This window comes from Piliocolobus tephrosceles, chromosome 3 (genome assembly GCF_002776525.5).
Source record: "Piliocolobus tephrosceles isolate RC106 chromosome 3, ASM277652v3, whole genome shotgun sequence".
NCBI classification, from domain to species: Eukaryota; Metazoa; Chordata; class Mammalia; order Primates; family Cercopithecidae; genus Piliocolobus; species Piliocolobus tephrosceles.
In genome coordinates this window covers 68,209,370-68,226,820 of record NC_045436.1, presented here as the reverse complement: position 1 = coordinate 68,226,820, position 17,451 = coordinate 68,209,370, and the positions used below count along the sequence as shown (strand labels likewise).

The window sequence follows — 17,451 nt, the reverse complement described above, 5'->3', positions numbered from 1 at the left end:
CTTTCACTATGTGAGGACACTGTGAAAATATGGTATCTATGAATGAGAAGTTTGGCCCTCATCAGACATCAAATCTGCTGGCACCTTGATTTTGGACTTTTCAGCCTCCAGAACTGTGAGAAATAGATCTCTGTTGTTTATAAGCCACTCTTTTTATGGTATTTTGTTATAGTGGCCCAAATGGGCTAAGGTCTCTGGCTTTCAACAATAATTACTACATATGTACCTTGTTAACATTTCTCTAGAACTTAAAAAAATAGCAACACATTTTGGATTACCTGGATAAGCACCGCAGTGTGCTCATCACCACAGCTGATATAAATCACACCTAGATTCTTCAGTGCACCAATTGAGAGAGGCTTGTTGCTTTGCACTGTTGAAAGAAAGCAGCATCTCTAGAGTATAAGAAACAGACTCAGATTTCATGACTATTTACATTTTAATACCTTTTTATTTTTTTATGTAACATACATATTTTATTATTCTTATAATTCACTAACACTTTTCAGATTTCATGAGTATTTATATTTTTAATATCTTTTTATATTTTTCATGTAAGGGGTATCTTTTATATCTTTTATTATTTTTTATAATTCATTAACATAATTTTAAAAGTAAACAATCTGAAGTATAAGACAGAGGAAAAACCCTACCTTGGGAAAGAAAAAAATAAGTGCTCATTTAACATTTATTTCTGGAAGCTATCTCATCTTCTGGAATGCCCGAGGCTATTGACTTAGAAAGCTAAGCTTCAAGACCCTCATGCCTGATACTACTGCCATTGTGGTGTATTCATTTGTCAACCTAAAATAACAACAGAGAGGCTCTCAAAGAACAAGTTTATTTGGGAATGAGTGATGGGATTACAATCCAGGATATGCATATCATAGCAGGCCATGGGCATATCTGGGTAGGTTGAGGCAAGGGGGAACTTCTAAAGGCAAAAAGGAAAAGTACATGAAGCTTATTTTGAAACAGAAGTTCATTGATTACAAGGACTTATTGCAGGCAGTGACATGTGCACTGGCCATTGCTAGGAGAGGGTCTTCACAGAAGCTACCCTGACTGCAAGGTTGCCATTTAGTAAGGTTACTTGCAAGGTTGCAGTTCGGAAACACTGTTACTGGAAAGATGTCCTCATAGAAGCGGCCTTAACTGCAAGGTTGTGGTTTTGGTAGAGTCCTCTGGGATTTATTATCAGGCGGATCTGTGTGAGGATCCTCCCTTCATGCCCCCCGGCCTCCTAACTCCATTTTATTAGGGTTTGAAATAAGTGACTCCATATTGATTCTGACAATTTTCACATATTTCTGTCACATGATAGGGGCTCTGCAAATGTATTATAAAAATTGAAAAGATAAGAAAAACTGGCTGGGCATGGTGGCTCACACCGGTAATCCCAGTACTTTGGGAGGTTGAGGCGGGTGGATCACTTGAGCGCAGGAGTTCAAAACCAGCCTGGGCAACATGGTGAAACCCCAAGGCTATTGACCTAGACAGCTAAGCTTCAAGACCCTCATGCCTGAAACTACAAAAAATACAAAAATTAGCTGGGTGTGGTGATGTGTGCATGTGGTCCCAGCTACTTGAGAGCTGAGATTCCAGTGAGCTGAGATCGCACCACTGCACTCCAGCCTGGCCAACAGAGTGAGACCTTGTCTGAAGAAAAGAAAAGAATAAAGAAAAGAAAAAAGAAAGAAAAGGGAAGATGAGAGAAGGGAAGACAAGGGAAGGGAGGGGAGAGGACGGGAGGGGAGGGGGAGGGGGGAGGCAGAGGGAAGGGGAGGAGGGGAGGGGGAGAAGGGAAGGGGAGGGGAGGGGGAGAAGGGAAGGGGAGGGGGAGAAGAGAAGGGGAGGGGAGTGAAAGGAAAAGGAAAAGAAAGGAAAGAAAAACTTAGCTAATGCTGAAATGATGAAATGAAACAAGGTATAGGTGCTCAGCATGGGACTGGCATAGGTTAGGTGTTAACTATATTTTAGCTGAATGTAAGGAATTGAATAGAGGAGGATGGAGTTTGTGGGGAGTACATCTTGAAGAGTTTTGTGTTCAGGGGAACTGGTTGTTTATAGTTTTCTTTTGTCTAGAGGAACTGGTTGTTTGACCTAATGTTAGCAGTCTCCCAATCCAGCAGTTTCTAAACTTTGCTGCAAATTGGAATCACCTGTGAGATCTCTAATGACGACGGATGCTTCTGGGTTTCACCCCCAGACATTCTGATTTAATAGGTATGGGGTCTGACCTGGGCATCAGGATTTTTAAAGGATCCCACAGTAGGCAGAATAACGGCCTCCCAAAGAAGAATGGTCTCCCACTTCCTAATCCTGGAGCCTGTAAATACGTTAAATTACCAAAACCGGTGGAACTAACGTTGCTAATCCGTTGACCTTAAAACAAGGGAGAGTCGCCTGGATTATCCAGGTGAGCACACTGTAATCAAGGGTCTTTTAACTGAGGAAGAGGGAGGCAGAAGAATCTATGTGAAAGTAATGTGACTTGAGAAAGACTTGATCAGCCACTGCTAGCTTTAAAGAAGAGGTCTATGAGTCAATTAATGCAGGTGGCCTTTAGAAGCTGGGGAAGGCACGAAAATGGATTCTCCCCCAGAGCCTGTAGAGATGAAGGCAACCTGCTAACACCTTGACTGTAGCACAGTGAGACCTGTGTTAGAATTCTAACCTCCAGAACCACACGAGAATACATTTGTGTTGTTTTAAGCTGCTAGGATTGAGATGATTTGTTACCGCTACAACAAGAAACTAATACAGCTCCCTAGGTTATTTGAATGTGTCACAAGTTTGGGAACCACTGTTTTAACTGTTAAGACTGCCCTTTGCCAAGTTGGTCTTCCAGCTGGAAAGAAAGAATGATTTACTGCACAAACAAGACTATCTCCTTACCTGGGACATTACGCCCACCGAGGGCCAGCTGCCCTGCACTGTTACTTCCCCAGCCAAACGAAGTCCCACAGAGAGACAGGGCAAAGCTGTGAGCCCCTCCGGCAGCCACCTGAGCCAGTGGGATCCCCTCCAGGGACCTCACTCTCTGCGGGCTGGCTTGGGAGGGGACCTCCTTCCCCAAGCCCAGCTGCCCATGGCTGTTCTTTCCCCATGAAAACACTTGGCTATCTACAAAAACAAAAACAAAAACAAAAACAAGAAATTAAGAATTGTACACATATTAGAATACCAAATTCAAATAGAAACTACACTGTAATTCTACAAATTTTTTGTGGCTTTAATGAGGTATAATTGACAAATAAAAATTTCATATATTTAAGGTATACAATATGATGTGCTGAAATGCATATACATTGTTAAATGATTGTCACAATCAGCTAATTAACATATCCATCACCTCACATAGTTACCTTTGTGTGTGTGCAGAGAATACTTAAGATCTACCCTCTTAGCAAACTTCAAGTATACAATGCACTATTATTAACTATATAGTCACATGGCTGTACATTAAAAACATATTCACCTTATAACTGAAAGTTTGTACCCTTTGACCCACATCTTCCAATTTCCCCCAAACCCCCAGCCCCTGGCAACTTCCTTTCTACTCTGTTTTTGTTGAGTTTGACTTCCTTTTTTTTGAGACAGAGTTTCGTTCTGTCATGCAGACTGGAGTGCAGTGGTACGATCTTGGCTCACTGCAAACTCCACCTCCTGGTTTCAAGTGATTCTCCTGTCTCAGGCTCCTGAGTAGCTGGGATTACAAACGTGTGCCACCACGCCCAGCTAATTTTTGTATTTTTTTAGTAGAGACGGGGTTTCACCATGTTGGCCAGGTTGGTCTCGAACTCCTGACCTCAAGTGATCCACCCGCCTCGGCCTCCCAAAGTTCTGGGATTACAGGCATGAGCCACCGTACCTGGCTGAGTTTGACTTTCTTAGACACCACATCTAAGTGAGATCATTAGGTATTTGTCTTTCTGTGTCTGGCTTATTTTACTTAGCATGATGTCCTCCAAGTTGCAAATGGTAGGATTTCCTTCTATTTCTATTCTACTTCTATTTAATTTTACAAATCTTTAAAAGGTAAAACAGAGATAAAGAAAAAAATGAGATTAAAGTATCCCAACTAAAGGCAAGCGGGGCGGTCCAGGTCACCTTCAAAAATCCCTTCAAACAATGTTCACTCTTCTCCCTCCAGTTAAGGGCAACTGTGTTCTTTCAGCTGCTCAGGCCAAAAATCTTAGAGTCATCCTTAACTCTTCTCTTTTACACCTGTCAACCCAGCAAATTCAAAACTTCTACCTTCAAAATCTATCCAGAATCCCACCATTTCTCACCTCTCCACTGATACCACCTTAGCCAAGTCACCAACATTTCTCTCCTGGAAAATGACGATAGCACCTCACTGATCTCCCCGAGGCAACCTTTGACCCCAGCAATTTGTTCTCCAAAGAGTAGCCAGAGTGATCCTTTTAAAAATGTAAGTCCAATTGAATACTTCAGGAGCTTGCTATCTCACTCAATGAAGGACCAACTCCCATCACAGACCTCACATCACCAGTCTGGCCCACCCCCACTTCCCAGACTTCATCTCCCCCTGCTCCCTTCTCTCAAGACCCTTTGCTATTCCTGGAGTACACTTCTGAGCATGCCTCAACCTCATGGCCTTTGTGTCTGGGTAATTCTTTCATGGTTAGCATCCTATCTCTCTCCCTCCCTTTTCATTTAGTTCCCGCTCACATGTCACCTAATAAGAGATATCTTCCCTGACCACCTTATAAACTAGAAAGACTCCTTCCCTCCACCCAGGTACTCACTCTCTCTCCCCTTACTCTTGAAGGGGTACCAAACCAATATATTTCATCCCACTTCTTTAACGTTATTTCAAGATCGCTATTCAGTAGTGCTGGAAGTACAAGAATAGCTAAAAAGCTGTCATTTGTGAGGGAGATTTGCACCCGTACAGAAAATCTGCATTGATGCAGGCAGGCTTTCTCTGAGGCCCTCCCGTGTCTGATCTAGGAAAGATTAACTGAGAGTCCCACACCTCTAAAGGTCTGGAAGAAACATTCGCCATCTGTTCTCTTTGAGGGCTGCTGTAGGGCTTCATCTACACAACAGGACCACCCCTGCCTCGAGATGGTACATAAGCTTCTCTACCCCACTGGGGCATTGGGGTGATTGCTCTGTGGTTCTCCCCCATGCATATTAATAAATGCATATGCCTTTTCTCCTATTAATCTGCCTTTTTTTTTTTTTTGGAGATGAATCTCGCTCTGTCGCCCAGGCTGGAGTGCAATGGCACAATCTTGGCTCACTGCAACCTCCGCCTCCCAGGTTCAAGTGATTCTCCTGCCTCAGCCTCCCGAGTAGCTGGAATTGCAGGTACTTGCCACCATGCCCAGTGAATTTTTGTATTTTTAGTAGAGGTGGGGTTTTGTCATGTTGGCCAGGCTGGTCTTGAACCCCTGACCTCAGGTGATCCACCCACCTCGGCCTCCCAAAGTCCTGGGATTACAGGGATAAGTCACCTTGCCCAGCCTGTATTTTAAGTTGAGACAGGGTTTCACCATGTTGGCTATGCTGGTCTCAAACTCCTGGCCTCAAGTGATCCCCTTCCAGAGTGCTGGGATTACAGGTGTGAGCCACCGCACACAACCAGAAAAAAAAAAATCAAATCTAAGCTTATCTAATGCCTAAGTATACACCCAGTGAAATGCTAACACATCTCAGAGATTTTTTAATAAATTATTACACCTTTTATTTTTTAACTCTTCTAAAGTAATTTCTAACACACATGCTAACACATCTCAGAGGTTTTTAAATAAATTATTACATCTTTTATTTTTTAACTCTTCTAAAGTAATTTCTAACACTGAAAATAATTTTGAGGGCACAATATAAAACGTCAAACTCTCACGAAGGTCTATGAGAACTCACCTTTCTCCATAGCGAATCATTGAATGCCTGGGCTCTGACCAGCCTTTACAGTCCAGATGAATGCAAAGGCAAGTCAGTACCCCAAGGAAAGAATTCACATCATGTCCATAATTAAGAAGGAGAGTGAGGAAGGAAAAGATGCTCCTATTTATGGTGCCTCTGTATATGCTCAGGACTGTACAAGGTACGCAGAGTATCTTTTCTCACTGAATCTTCTAAATAACCTGAAAGTTAGGTATCAATATTCCTACAGATGAGAAAATTGAGACTCAGCCAAGTTAAATAACTTGCCCAAGATCAAAGACCTAGAAATGACAGGTAGAAGGAATCACACAATGGCCATGGGATATGCCCTGGGCCTGCAGTCAGTGCAGTGTAGTAGTTAAGCACTTAGGGTTGAGACCTAAACACTATAGATTCAAATCCTGACTATTCTGTTTCTTAGTGTGTAACTTTGGGTAAATTATTTAAAGTCTCTGAACCCAATTTTTTCCATTTCTGAAATGAGGATATAAATCATACCCTGCTCCTGTTTTTGTTGGTTTGTTTTTCTTTTTTAGAAACAGACTTACTCTGTCACCCAGGCTGGAATTCAGTGGTACAATCATAGCTGACTGCAGCTTCAAACTCCTGAGCTCAAGCACTCCTCCCACTTCAGCCCCCCTGATTCGTTGGAACTACAGGTGCACACCACCATGCCCAGCTAATTTTTCAAATTTTTGTAGAGACAGGATCTCACTATGTTGGCTGGGCTGGTCTCAAACTCCTGGCCTCAAGTGATCCTCCTGCTTCAGCCTCCCAAAGTGCTGGAAATGCAGGTGTGAGCCACTATGCCCCACCCAATTCTTGTGTTTGTAAGGTAATTATGTGAAAAAACACACATAAAGCATTTAACATGGCAGCTGGCACATAGAAGGCGACCAATACATGTTAGCTGTCCATAAACCACAGCACAGTTGCAATGATACATAAGACATCACCTGAGGAACATACAAATGTTACAGTCCTTTGAAGGGGATCAGGATATGCCACACAAGAATATGCTACTTTGGCGTAAGGACTGTTTTGAGTTGAAAGCAACTGAGAGTTAAGAGATGCAGGGACAGGTGTCTGCCCTTCTCTTATCTGCCTAAAAGCAGGGCATAAGTTTCCCTTTGTGGAGTTATCTCCACTCTACCATACCAGGGAGAGAAGAGTAACTTTTATCACTGAAGACGATGAAGCAGCACTGAGATAAGTCTGCATACACAAATCTTACGAAAATATCCCTTATCTTCCATTGGTTTCCCTATATATTTCCTAGTCACTTTCTCACAATTTATTATCCCTTGAAGCCCAAACTCCCTTTTCTTTATTAAAACAGTATGTAAGTCCCTGAGTCTAACCACTACTTTTAGTTTCACTTCTTTTCTGTGAACTCTTGTACATAAAAATATTAATAAAAATTGGGGGCCGGGCAGTGGCTCACACCTGTAATCCCAGCACTTTGGGAGGCTGAGGCCGGTGGATCACTTGAGGTCAGGAGTTGGAGACCAGCCTGGCCAACATAGTGAAACCTTGTCTATACTAAAAATACAAAAATTAGCCAGACATGGTGGCACACACTGGTGATCCCAGCTACTTGGGAGGCTGAGGCAGGAGAATCACTTAAACCCAGGAGGTGGAGGTTGCAGTGAGCTGAGATTGTGCCACTACACTCCAGCCTAGGTGACAGAGCAAGACTCCATCTCAAAAAAGAAAAAAGAAAAATTGGATGCCTTTTCTCTTTTAATCTGTCTTCTGTTCATTTAATTTGCAGTTCCCAAAGACTAAGCATAAGAGGGTAGAGGAAAAATTTTTCCTCCTTCAGACTCTCCATTGAGAAATTTGGATTGAGGATGGACAAAGGAGGGTGGAGTTTGGTCGAAAAAGTGTAGATGTATGATTGTTACGTGTCCATAAAGATAAAGAAGTAAAAATTTAAAAAAAGAAAATATAGTCAGGATTTTGACACCTTGACTTCTTTTTCTTTGATCTAAGTGAAATAGACAAATAAGTCTGCCAGTGTGGACAAGCCATTCAGCATAAAGAGCAAAGGGCTGGAAATAAAGCCACTACTAAGCTCTGAGAGAGTTGGCCAATTAGGTCAAATAACCAGAGACAGCCCCTTATGGCACTATGAATTAGGCACTGTTTAGAGTATAATTAGGACAAAGAATTTTGAGAAAAAAATATAAAAACAATATATCTTATGAAACCTGGAGAATGAAAAACTTCAAAATAAACCCCAGTGCATTAAAAATCAACAGCTATAATTCCTATTCAAAAAATTACTTCCTAATCACACTCAGATCCAAAAAGTGTTTCTTACCTTTTGATAATGCCAGGGAGTGGCAGTGTCCACAGGAAACTTGTATTATTTTTATACCATTCAGAGTCGTTATTTTCCTATAATACAAATAATACGAAGTTGATTAATCCTTATTTAGAGTGAGTTGTCCAGTGGACTACAGATATTCAAAAGTATCTCAAGTAATACATCTGGTCCAGGAAAACCATTTTATTTTCTTGTATTTCTGTAGTACCTTTATTCCAAAGCCCTCAAATTGTTTTTAACATGACATCAACATGTACAAAGGTATAGGACAGAATCCAAAACAGTATATAATGCAAAAGCCGTTGTTACTGGACTTTAATGCAATATCTAATATACTAATTTTATTCTACGCTTACTAGCCCAAGAGAAAAATAATTTTTTTCTACATATATAGTATAGGGCCTTAGAATTTATAGAATACCAACATCTTCATCATCTAATTTAAGCCCTAATTTAATAAAGAAATCATTAGGTTAAATCGTACAAAATTGCCACCATTTTTGTGGATCAAAACCAGATAACTATCAGCAATTTCCTTTTTCTTTTCATACACGGAGTCTCGCTCTGTCGCCCAGCCTGGAGGGCAGTGGTGCGATCTTGGCTCACTATAACCTCCACCTCCTGAGTTCAAGTAATTCTACTGCCTCAGCCTCCCAAGTAGCTGTGATTACAGGCATGCACCACAACGTCCGGGTATTTTTTTTTGTATTTTTAGTATACATGAGGTTTCACCATGTTGGCCAGGCTGGTCTTGAAATCCTGATCTCAGGTGATCTGCTCGCCTCGGCCTCCCAAAGTGCTGGGATTACAGGCGTGAGCCACTGCGCCTGGCCACTATCGGCAATTTCATAAGGTGAATCTAATGGAACTTAAAGAGGTCAAATAGGTATTACGTTGTAGAACCAGACTCAAATTCTGGTCTTTTCATTCGAAGTTCAATGCTCATTCCCCCAAGTCACATTGATCTCTTCTAGAATTTAATGACCAGAAGAGGTTACAAGAGGTCACTTCCTAATATTAAAAAGCATGCATTTGAAAATTCCCTAAGTATGTAATTCATAAACACACAATCCAGAGCCAACTACTTGTCATATCTGTCCTGGGAAGCTGTTTGTGAGGAAATGTGACATTTCCCTCCACTTTACTAAGTAAAATGTTAGGGCCCAGTGGTTTATAACACATCACAAGGTTATGTTGGGAAAAAAAACTTTTCCTTTTCCACGTTTGGTCCAATATTTGGGGGCTTGCAAATTAACTGACAATAGATTAACATGAGAAAAGACAAAGGTTATTTACAAGTGTGCTCGCTATTGCAGAATATCCCAAAGTAAAGTTTTTTTTTTTTTTTTTTTTGAGACGGAGTCTCGCTCTGCCGCCCAGGCTGGAGTGCAGCGGCCAGATCTCAGCTCACTGCAAGCTCCGCCTCCCGGGTTTACGCCATTCTCCTGCCTCAGCCTCTGGAGTAGCTGGGACTACAGGCGCCCACCACCTCGCCTGGCTAGTTTTTTGTATTTTTTTTTTTAGTAGAGACGGGGTTTCACCGTGTTAGCCAGGATGGTCTCAATCTCCTGACCTCGTGATCCGCCCGCCTCGGCCTCCCAAAGTGCTGGGATTACAGGCTTGAGCCACCGCGCCCGGCCCCAAAGTAAAGTTTTATATCTGTCAACTTAATAAAAGGCGGGGCTTTGGGACTTCAGTGAGAAAGTATAGAAGGTTCTATTGGGCTTTTTGATGGTAATGGTAATGAGTGGTCTATCTTAATGACAACTGAATTCCCAGGAAACTCTTACTCAAGGAAGCTACTGGGAACTGTATTTTCAGGAGGCTCTGTTTTAGTGTGATAAAGGAAGTTCAGGTAAGATTTATATCTGTATCTTTTGCAGCTCAAATGTTTCTACTTTACAGTAGTCTTTATACCCACTCTGGAGGTCTAAGTGGGCCCCCATAGATATTCCAAGAGATAAGATTAAGATCAAAGGGTCACATCTCATTTCACTCTGCTCTAATTAAATAATAATTGGTGTTGTAGGTTTTTTCCTGCCTTCATCCTTCAGGTTAGGAACTGTGTTTGTCATAGTCTTTTTTTTTTTTTTGAGACTGAGTCTCCCTCCGTTGCCCAGGCTGGAGTGCAGTGCATTCTCTGCATGCACTGCAACCTCTGCCTCCCAGGTTCAAGCGATTCTCCGGCTTCAGCCTCCTGAGTAGTTGGGATTGCAGGTGCCTGCCACCATGCCTGGCTAATTTTCTTGTATTTTTTGTAGAGAGGGGCTTTCGCCATGTTGACCAGGCTGGTCTCAAATTCCTGACCTCAAGTGATCTGCCCACCTTAGCCTTCCAAAATGTTGGGATTACAGACGTGAATCACTGGAGCTGGCCTGTCACAGTCGTCTTTGTATCCTGGCATCTTGCATGGTGCCTGGCACATGGTACTAAATATATTGAATAAATGAAGGAGTGGATTGAAATACTTACTTAGGTGTGAAACTTATTTCCTTGAATTCTCCAATCCCCAGCTGCCCTTCAGAACCAGCTCCCCATGCGAAGACCCTTCCTTTGTGGCACACAGCCAGGGAGTGCTCCTTCCCGCAGCTCACAAGATCAACATTTAGGGTTTCCAATGCCTGAATTGGTTCTTTGGAAAACAAAACAAAACACCCCCCAACCACCACCACCAGATTATTAATTTAACAGAAGTTTAAGACAGCACTTTTCTTCAAAAAGAAGGATCATCCAGATTTCTTGTCTCCTCCAATGGTCTTTTAAATCAAGACCTTAAGTCCATTCTAAATGTCTGAAGAAAGTAAATTCAATGTGTGTTACCCTGTCTTTATAGGATACAGCTCTGTTAAAATAATCAACTGGGAGACTATTAAGTTGAGATGGCTCCAGCACCTTGGGTTCCTACCTAAGCAAACCAAAACTCAACTCAGAGTGATTGATCATAGCCTAGGAAAATGAAACTTAAGGTTAAGCAATCAGAAACTACCAACTAATATCTAAGAGACTTTACCAACCAGAAACTTCTGACTGCTTCAAAAAGGGACTTTCCACTTTAACCAATCAAATATTTTCTTTGTCTTACTTTCTGGTACACCTTATCAAAGGTAACCCCTGGCATCTCCTTGCACCTCCCTTAGTGGAGCCCAACTGCTTGAGGTCTGGTGCTGTTCAATTCATGAACTGCTGAATATTCAAATTGACTCTTAAAAACATTTAATGTACTCAAGTCTATCTTTTAATGGCTGTTATTTAAAGGAGTAGGCATTATGGAGGGGGTAACTTCTAGGCCCTATGACACATGACCAAATGTTTCTCTAGCAAAACCCAGCAAAGTAAAGGGACCCAGAAAAAATTTAGGATCTCCTCTATTTGGCATTCTGTCTTCCTACCCTAAACACTGAAAGCAGTGAATCCCTTGCTCAGAAGGAAATTCGAAGGGTGCCTACCTCATGAGTGTGAGAGGCAGGTGCTGGATCCTCTTATAATGAAAAGTGAAAACTATGCCCCAATGGAGGCCCTAAATATGGCCACAAATGAAAACCAGATCACATTTCCCTACAAGTCAATCTAAACTGCTTTCCCAAGGTGTCTGAATTATTGGAGGTTTGGAGTTGAGAACATCATACCAGTAAAGTTTTTGTAACATTTAAGATTTTGGTTTTCCTTTTATCTTTGTAATCTTATCTTTTTCAACTATTTACTGTCAATTTATGCAAGGCTAAAATTTCCCAAAGATTCATGCACTCACAAAAATAGAAACTGGTACCATTTTTCTGGAGAACAATTTGGCGTATCATGTTGCCCTTCATTTCCAAATGAAGGTGATAAGACCTGAAAACTTGCTACTTTACCAAAAGAATTTGAGCTGAAGGCAATTGAGAATCAACAGATGAAGGAAGAGTTCTCTGCTCTCTTCTGATCTACCTAAAAGTAGGTCATAAATATCCTTTTGTGAGAAGCTCCCATCTCCTGCACCAAGAAGAGAAGGGTCAGCCAGGCGCGGTGGCTCATGCCTGTAATCCCAGCACTTTGGGAGGCTGAGGTGGGTGGATCACGAGGTCAGGAATTTGAGACCAGCCTGGCCAACATGGTGAAACCCCATCTCTACTAAAAATATAAAAATTAGCTGGGCATGGTGGGGCGTGCCTGTAATCCCAGCTACTTGGGAGGCTGAGGCAGAAGAACCGTTTGAACCCAGGAGGCATAGGTTGCAGTGAGCTGAGATCATGCCATTGCACTCCAGCCTGGTGACAGAATGAAACTCCATCTCAAAAAATAAAAAAAAAAAAAGAAGAGAAGGGTCACCTAAGATGAACACTTGGCACTGAGGGGAGCCTGCATAAACAAGTCTAGTTAAAATAACCCTTAGCTTCCATTAGATTTTCCCATATATTTTTCTAGTCACTTTCCCTGAGTTCATCATCCTTTAAAGTCCAAATCCCCCTTTCTTTGTTAAACATGGTACACAAGCTCCTAAGTCGAAGCACTTGAGTTTCACTTCTATTCTGTAAATTCCCATGCATGTAAATTTCCCTATATGTAAAAGATTAATAAAATTGTATGCTTTTCCTCCTGTCAATCTGTCTTTTGTCAGTTAAGTTTGCAGGACCCAGGTGCTGAACCTAAGAGGGTAAAGGAAAAATTTTCCTCCTCCACACACCTTTTGAAACTATTCTCAGCAAGTCATCAGAAATGTGGTCAAATATTTGCTTACAAGAATATCAATCAGTATTATTTATAAAAGTCCCTAGTGGGAAACAATCTAATTTCCACAAAAAGAGAATAATTATGGTACTCTCAGAGTTTAGAATGTTATGTAGCAATTTAAAATATATTTTCAAAACATACACAATAAAAGGGTAATATGTTCATAAGATTATGTTTGATGAAAACACAATGTTCAGAGTTGCATGAATACTGCATATACAAATCTATAATGACATGATTTTTATAAAGATTATATACATAGAAAAAAGTAGACAGGGAGAAAATGCATCAAAATGTTAGGAATTATCTTTGGGTGTTGGAGCTACGGTGATTTCTTTCTCATATTTCTACAATAATCCATAACGATTATTGTATTATCATATATATAATATATATATATTTATTATTATTATTATTTTGAAACAGAATCTTGCTCTGTTACCAGGCTGGAGTGCAGTGGCACGATCTCGGCTCACTGCAACCTCCGCCTCCTGGGTTCAAGCGATTCCCCTGCCTCAGCCTCCCTAGTAGCTAGGACTATAGGCACATGCCACCACGCCTGGCTCATTTTTTGTATTTTAGTAGAGACGGGGTTTCAGCATATTGACTAGGATGGTCTCGATCTCCTGACCTCGTGATCCGCCGGCCTCGGCCTCCCAAAGTGCTGGGATTATAGGTGTGAGCCACTGCGCCCAGCCTATCACATATTTTTAAAGAAAAAAAATGTCCCAGTGTATTTCTAAGGGAGATACAGGTATCCAACCCACAAACCACTTTGTAAGGTCAGGCTGCCTTCTCCAGGTAGAACCGCGCAGGCGAGGATTTGCAAGGCAAGCCGGAGGGCCCACATCTCTGTCCAGAGCAGCGTTGATCAGGTTAGTTTCGGCTCTCAGTTTCGCTTTGAACTTGAATTGGAAACCGAAACAAATCCGAGGGGCATCGGGAAAACGAAACTGAGAAAATTGCTCTTTGTAGCACAGGGCGCCATTTTCCCGGTTCCTGTGGCTCTTCTGGTCCCGCGGGATCCGAGGCTCCCAACACCCCTCCCCGCCTGGCCTGCGGCGCCCAGCATCTGAGCCACTCCCTGCACCTGGGCCCCCGCGCCCCTCACCCGGGTCCAGGCGCCCCGCACCGGGTTCTCTGCGCCCGGTACCCAAGCCCCCGCGCCCGTGCACTGGGGTCCCCACGCCCCGCACCTGGGGCCCCGCGCTCAGCTGGCAGGGCCCCGCGCTCACCTGGCCACTCCCCGCGCGGCGAGCCCCTGCGGCCCAGCTGGCCCCTGCTGTTGTCTCCGCACGAGAGGACCCTGTGGTTGGTCAGCAACAGCAGAGAGTGTCGCTCCCCGCTGGCCGCCTGCAGTAGCTCAGCCCTGGGGCTGCGCTCCGTCCTCGGGCGCTGCAGCTCCCTGGAGTCGGTGTCCCAACAGAAATACATTCCGCTTCTGCGCCCTGTCGCCTGCTCCGGATTCCGTCCGTCCCGCTGCGACAGGCTCCTGAATGCTGGTGACTGGGTGCGCGATGATTTCCAGGATATCAAGATGCTTACCCTGTCTTCAACCCGCCCCAGGAGCCCAGCCCTGGCTCCACGTCAGCTCTCTCTGCTGCCTGAACGTCAAGTGCTGAAGAGCAGAGAGGGCGTCCCAGGTCTTGAACCTGAGTTTACATCCTAAGCCATTTATGAGTCATTAATGCCACTTTGGGTAAGTTACCTAATGATTCCGTGCTTCAGCTATCACATCTACGAAATATGGACAGCAAGTCAGCAAATCTAATATGTTGGGATAATTTAATAGACATCTAAAGTGTTAGAATAATACCTAGAGTAGTTAATAAAGCATCTGAGTGCCCACCTCTTTCCAGACCTTTTTTGGCACTGAAAAATACAAGTTTGTTTTTTGTTTGTTTGTTTGAGACGGAGTCTCGCTCTGTCGCCCAGGCTGGAGTGCAGTGGCGCCATCTCGGCTCACTGCAACCTCCGCCTCACGGGTTCAAGAGATTCTCCTGTCTCAGCCTCCAGAGTAGGTGGGATTATGGGCGTGCGCCACGACGCCCGGCTAATTTTTGTGTTTTTAGTAAAGATGGGGTTTCCTCATGTTGGCCAGGCTGGTCTCGAACTACTGACCTCGATCCACCACCCCCCCCCCCAAGCTTCCCAAAGTGCAGGGATTACAGGCCTGAGCCTCAGCGCCCGACCTGCAAATACAGTTAGTGAAAGACAAGATCCTCTTGATGCGTTTACATTCTCCTGAGGAAGAGAACATAAACAGATAAACACAAAAGTGTAATATCAAGGGTCAACGAAAAATACAACAGGAACCAGAGGGTGGAGGCCGAAGGCACTGGTATTTGAGATGATATTAGGGAAGATCTCCCTGATGAAGTGATATTTGTGCAGAGAGCTGAGGGGACATGGGAAATGAGGGAATGAGTCGTGATATTGCCTAAGGGCAGAGGATGAAAAGCAGCAGTTGGAAGGTTTTGAATAGAGAAGAGCCATGATCTGACTTTAGTTTTTAAAGATTCATCTGGCTGCTGTGTGAAAAATAATAGGACAAAAATGGAAGCAGAAAGCCAGTTAGCACAGACTACTTCAGAGTCCAGGTCAAGTGATATCCTAGAAGGGAAGGGAGAAGTTATTAGATTCAAGACGTGTTTTGAAAGTAAGAGTCCACAGATTTGATGACGGATTAGAAATTGGGGGGAAAGAAGAAAAGGGATTAGGGATTACTCCAGGGTTGACTTAGGGGTTACTGCAAGGTAAACTCTACTGGACTGGGAAACCGTGAGGAAGGTGCAGGTTTAGAGCTATGTGGGTCTGGAGTATAGATTGGTAATAACTGTGAGATGCTTGTTAATCAAGAAGGCAATAGAATAAACTGTTTTGGAGTTGTAGAGAGAAGCTGGGGTGTAGTCAGAAAATTGGGAGCCATCAGTGTAGAGATGATGCTTAAAGCCAGATGGCTGAATGAGAACCCCCAGGGGGTGAATGTGGCAACAATGTGGCAGAGGCTAGAGGACTGATCATAGGAGGAAAACCAGGAGCCAGAGTTATAGACAGAGCAAGTTATGAATAAGAGAAGGATCAACTCAGTCAATTTCTTGTAGAGCAAGGTAAGGATTGAACACTGATTTGTATTTATTTATTTGTTTGTTTGTTTGAGACTGAGTTTCCGCTCTTGTCGCCCAGGTTGGAGTGCAATGGCACGATCTCAACTCACAGCAACCTCTGCCTCCCAGGTTCAAGTGATCCTCCCGCCTCAGCCTCCTAAGTAGTGGGACTACAGGCATGTGCCACTACGCCCAGCTAGCTTTTGTATTTTTTGAAGAGATGGGGTTTCACCATGTTGCCCAGGCTGATCTCGAACTCCTGACCTCAGGTGATCTGCCTACCTCAGCCTTCCAAAGTGCTGTGATTACAGGCCACCATGTCCAGCTGAGCACTGGTTTTTAGATTTGGCAACTTTGACAATGTTAGCCATCATCAGCATTATTGATTTTTTTAAAGAAACTATTATAGAACCTATTTATATAATTTCAATTCACCACTCTTTATGACCATATTTCAAGTTCTTTAAAGAGAAGAACAAATGTTCTTTATTTTTCTACTTCAAGAGTACCTGGAACTTGGTAGATGCTAATAAGGGTATATTGGACAATTGGATTGACGAGTAGTGAGTCAGTGAATGGTATTAATATTTCTGGCTCTGTTTTCTTATATACCAAATATAACCTTTTCCTGAATAGTAATTTCTTAATGTTTATTTCTTTTCTAAAGCACAAAATGTAAGAGTTTGGTATTATTACCATAAGACACTGAGCCCTCATATTAAGTTATTTCTTTAAAAAAAAAATTTTTTTTTTTTGAGACAGAGTCTCACTTTGCCACGTAGACTGGAGTGTAGTGGCATGATCTCAGCTCACTGCAAATGCCACCTCCCCGATTCAAGCGATTCTCCTGCTTCAGCCTCCTGAATAGCTGAGATTACAGGCGGGCACTACCACACCTGGCTGATTTTTGTATTTTTCGTAGAGATGGGGTTTCACCATGTTGGCCAGGCTGGTCTCAAACTCCTGACCTCAAGTGATCCGCCTGCCTCAGCCTCCCAAAGTGCTGGGATTACAGGCGTGAGCCACCAATCTTGGCCTAAAAAATTTTTTATTGATACATAATAGATGTACATGTTTTGGGGGTACATATGATAATTTGACACATTATCAAATTGGGATATTTATCTCCTTAAGTAATTTATCTTGGGCTAGCCACAGTGGCTCATGCCTGTAATCCTAACACTTTAGGAGGCCGAGATGGGAGGATCGCTTGAGCTCAGGAGTTGGAGACCAGCCTGGGCAACATGGTGAAACCCTATCTTTGCCAAAAATACAAAAAACAGCTGGGCGTATTGGCACATACCTGTAGTCCAGCTACGTGGGAGGCTGAGGTGGGAGGATTGCTTGAGCCTGGAGCCTGGGAGGTGGAAGGTGCAGTGAGCC

The 17,451-nt window shown here is 43.0% G+C and overlaps 1 protein-coding gene across 1 annotated transcript in view; it reads right to left on the bottom strand.

Moving 5' to 3' along the window:
• The window catches only part of HERC6 (HECT and RLD domain containing E3 ubiquitin protein ligase family member 6), a 61,070-nt gene extending 46,230 nt beyond the window's left edge, over nt 1-14,840 (bottom strand). The window contains exons 1-5 of the mRNA XM_026448058.2: nt 14,197-14,840; nt 10,727-10,886; nt 8,249-8,325; nt 2,899-3,126; nt 279-373 (exon numbers count right to left, since the gene is read on the bottom strand). Of these exons, the coding sequence (XP_026303843.1) occupies nt 279-373; nt 2,899-3,126; nt 8,249-8,325; nt 10,727-10,886; nt 14,197-14,395 (759 nt within the window). The 5' untranslated portion in view covers nt 14,396-14,840. The remainder of the gene's footprint in view (nt 1-278; nt 374-2,898; nt 3,127-8,248; nt 8,326-10,726; nt 10,887-14,196) is intronic.
• Between the last annotated feature and the right edge of the window lie 2,611 nt (nt 14,841-17,451).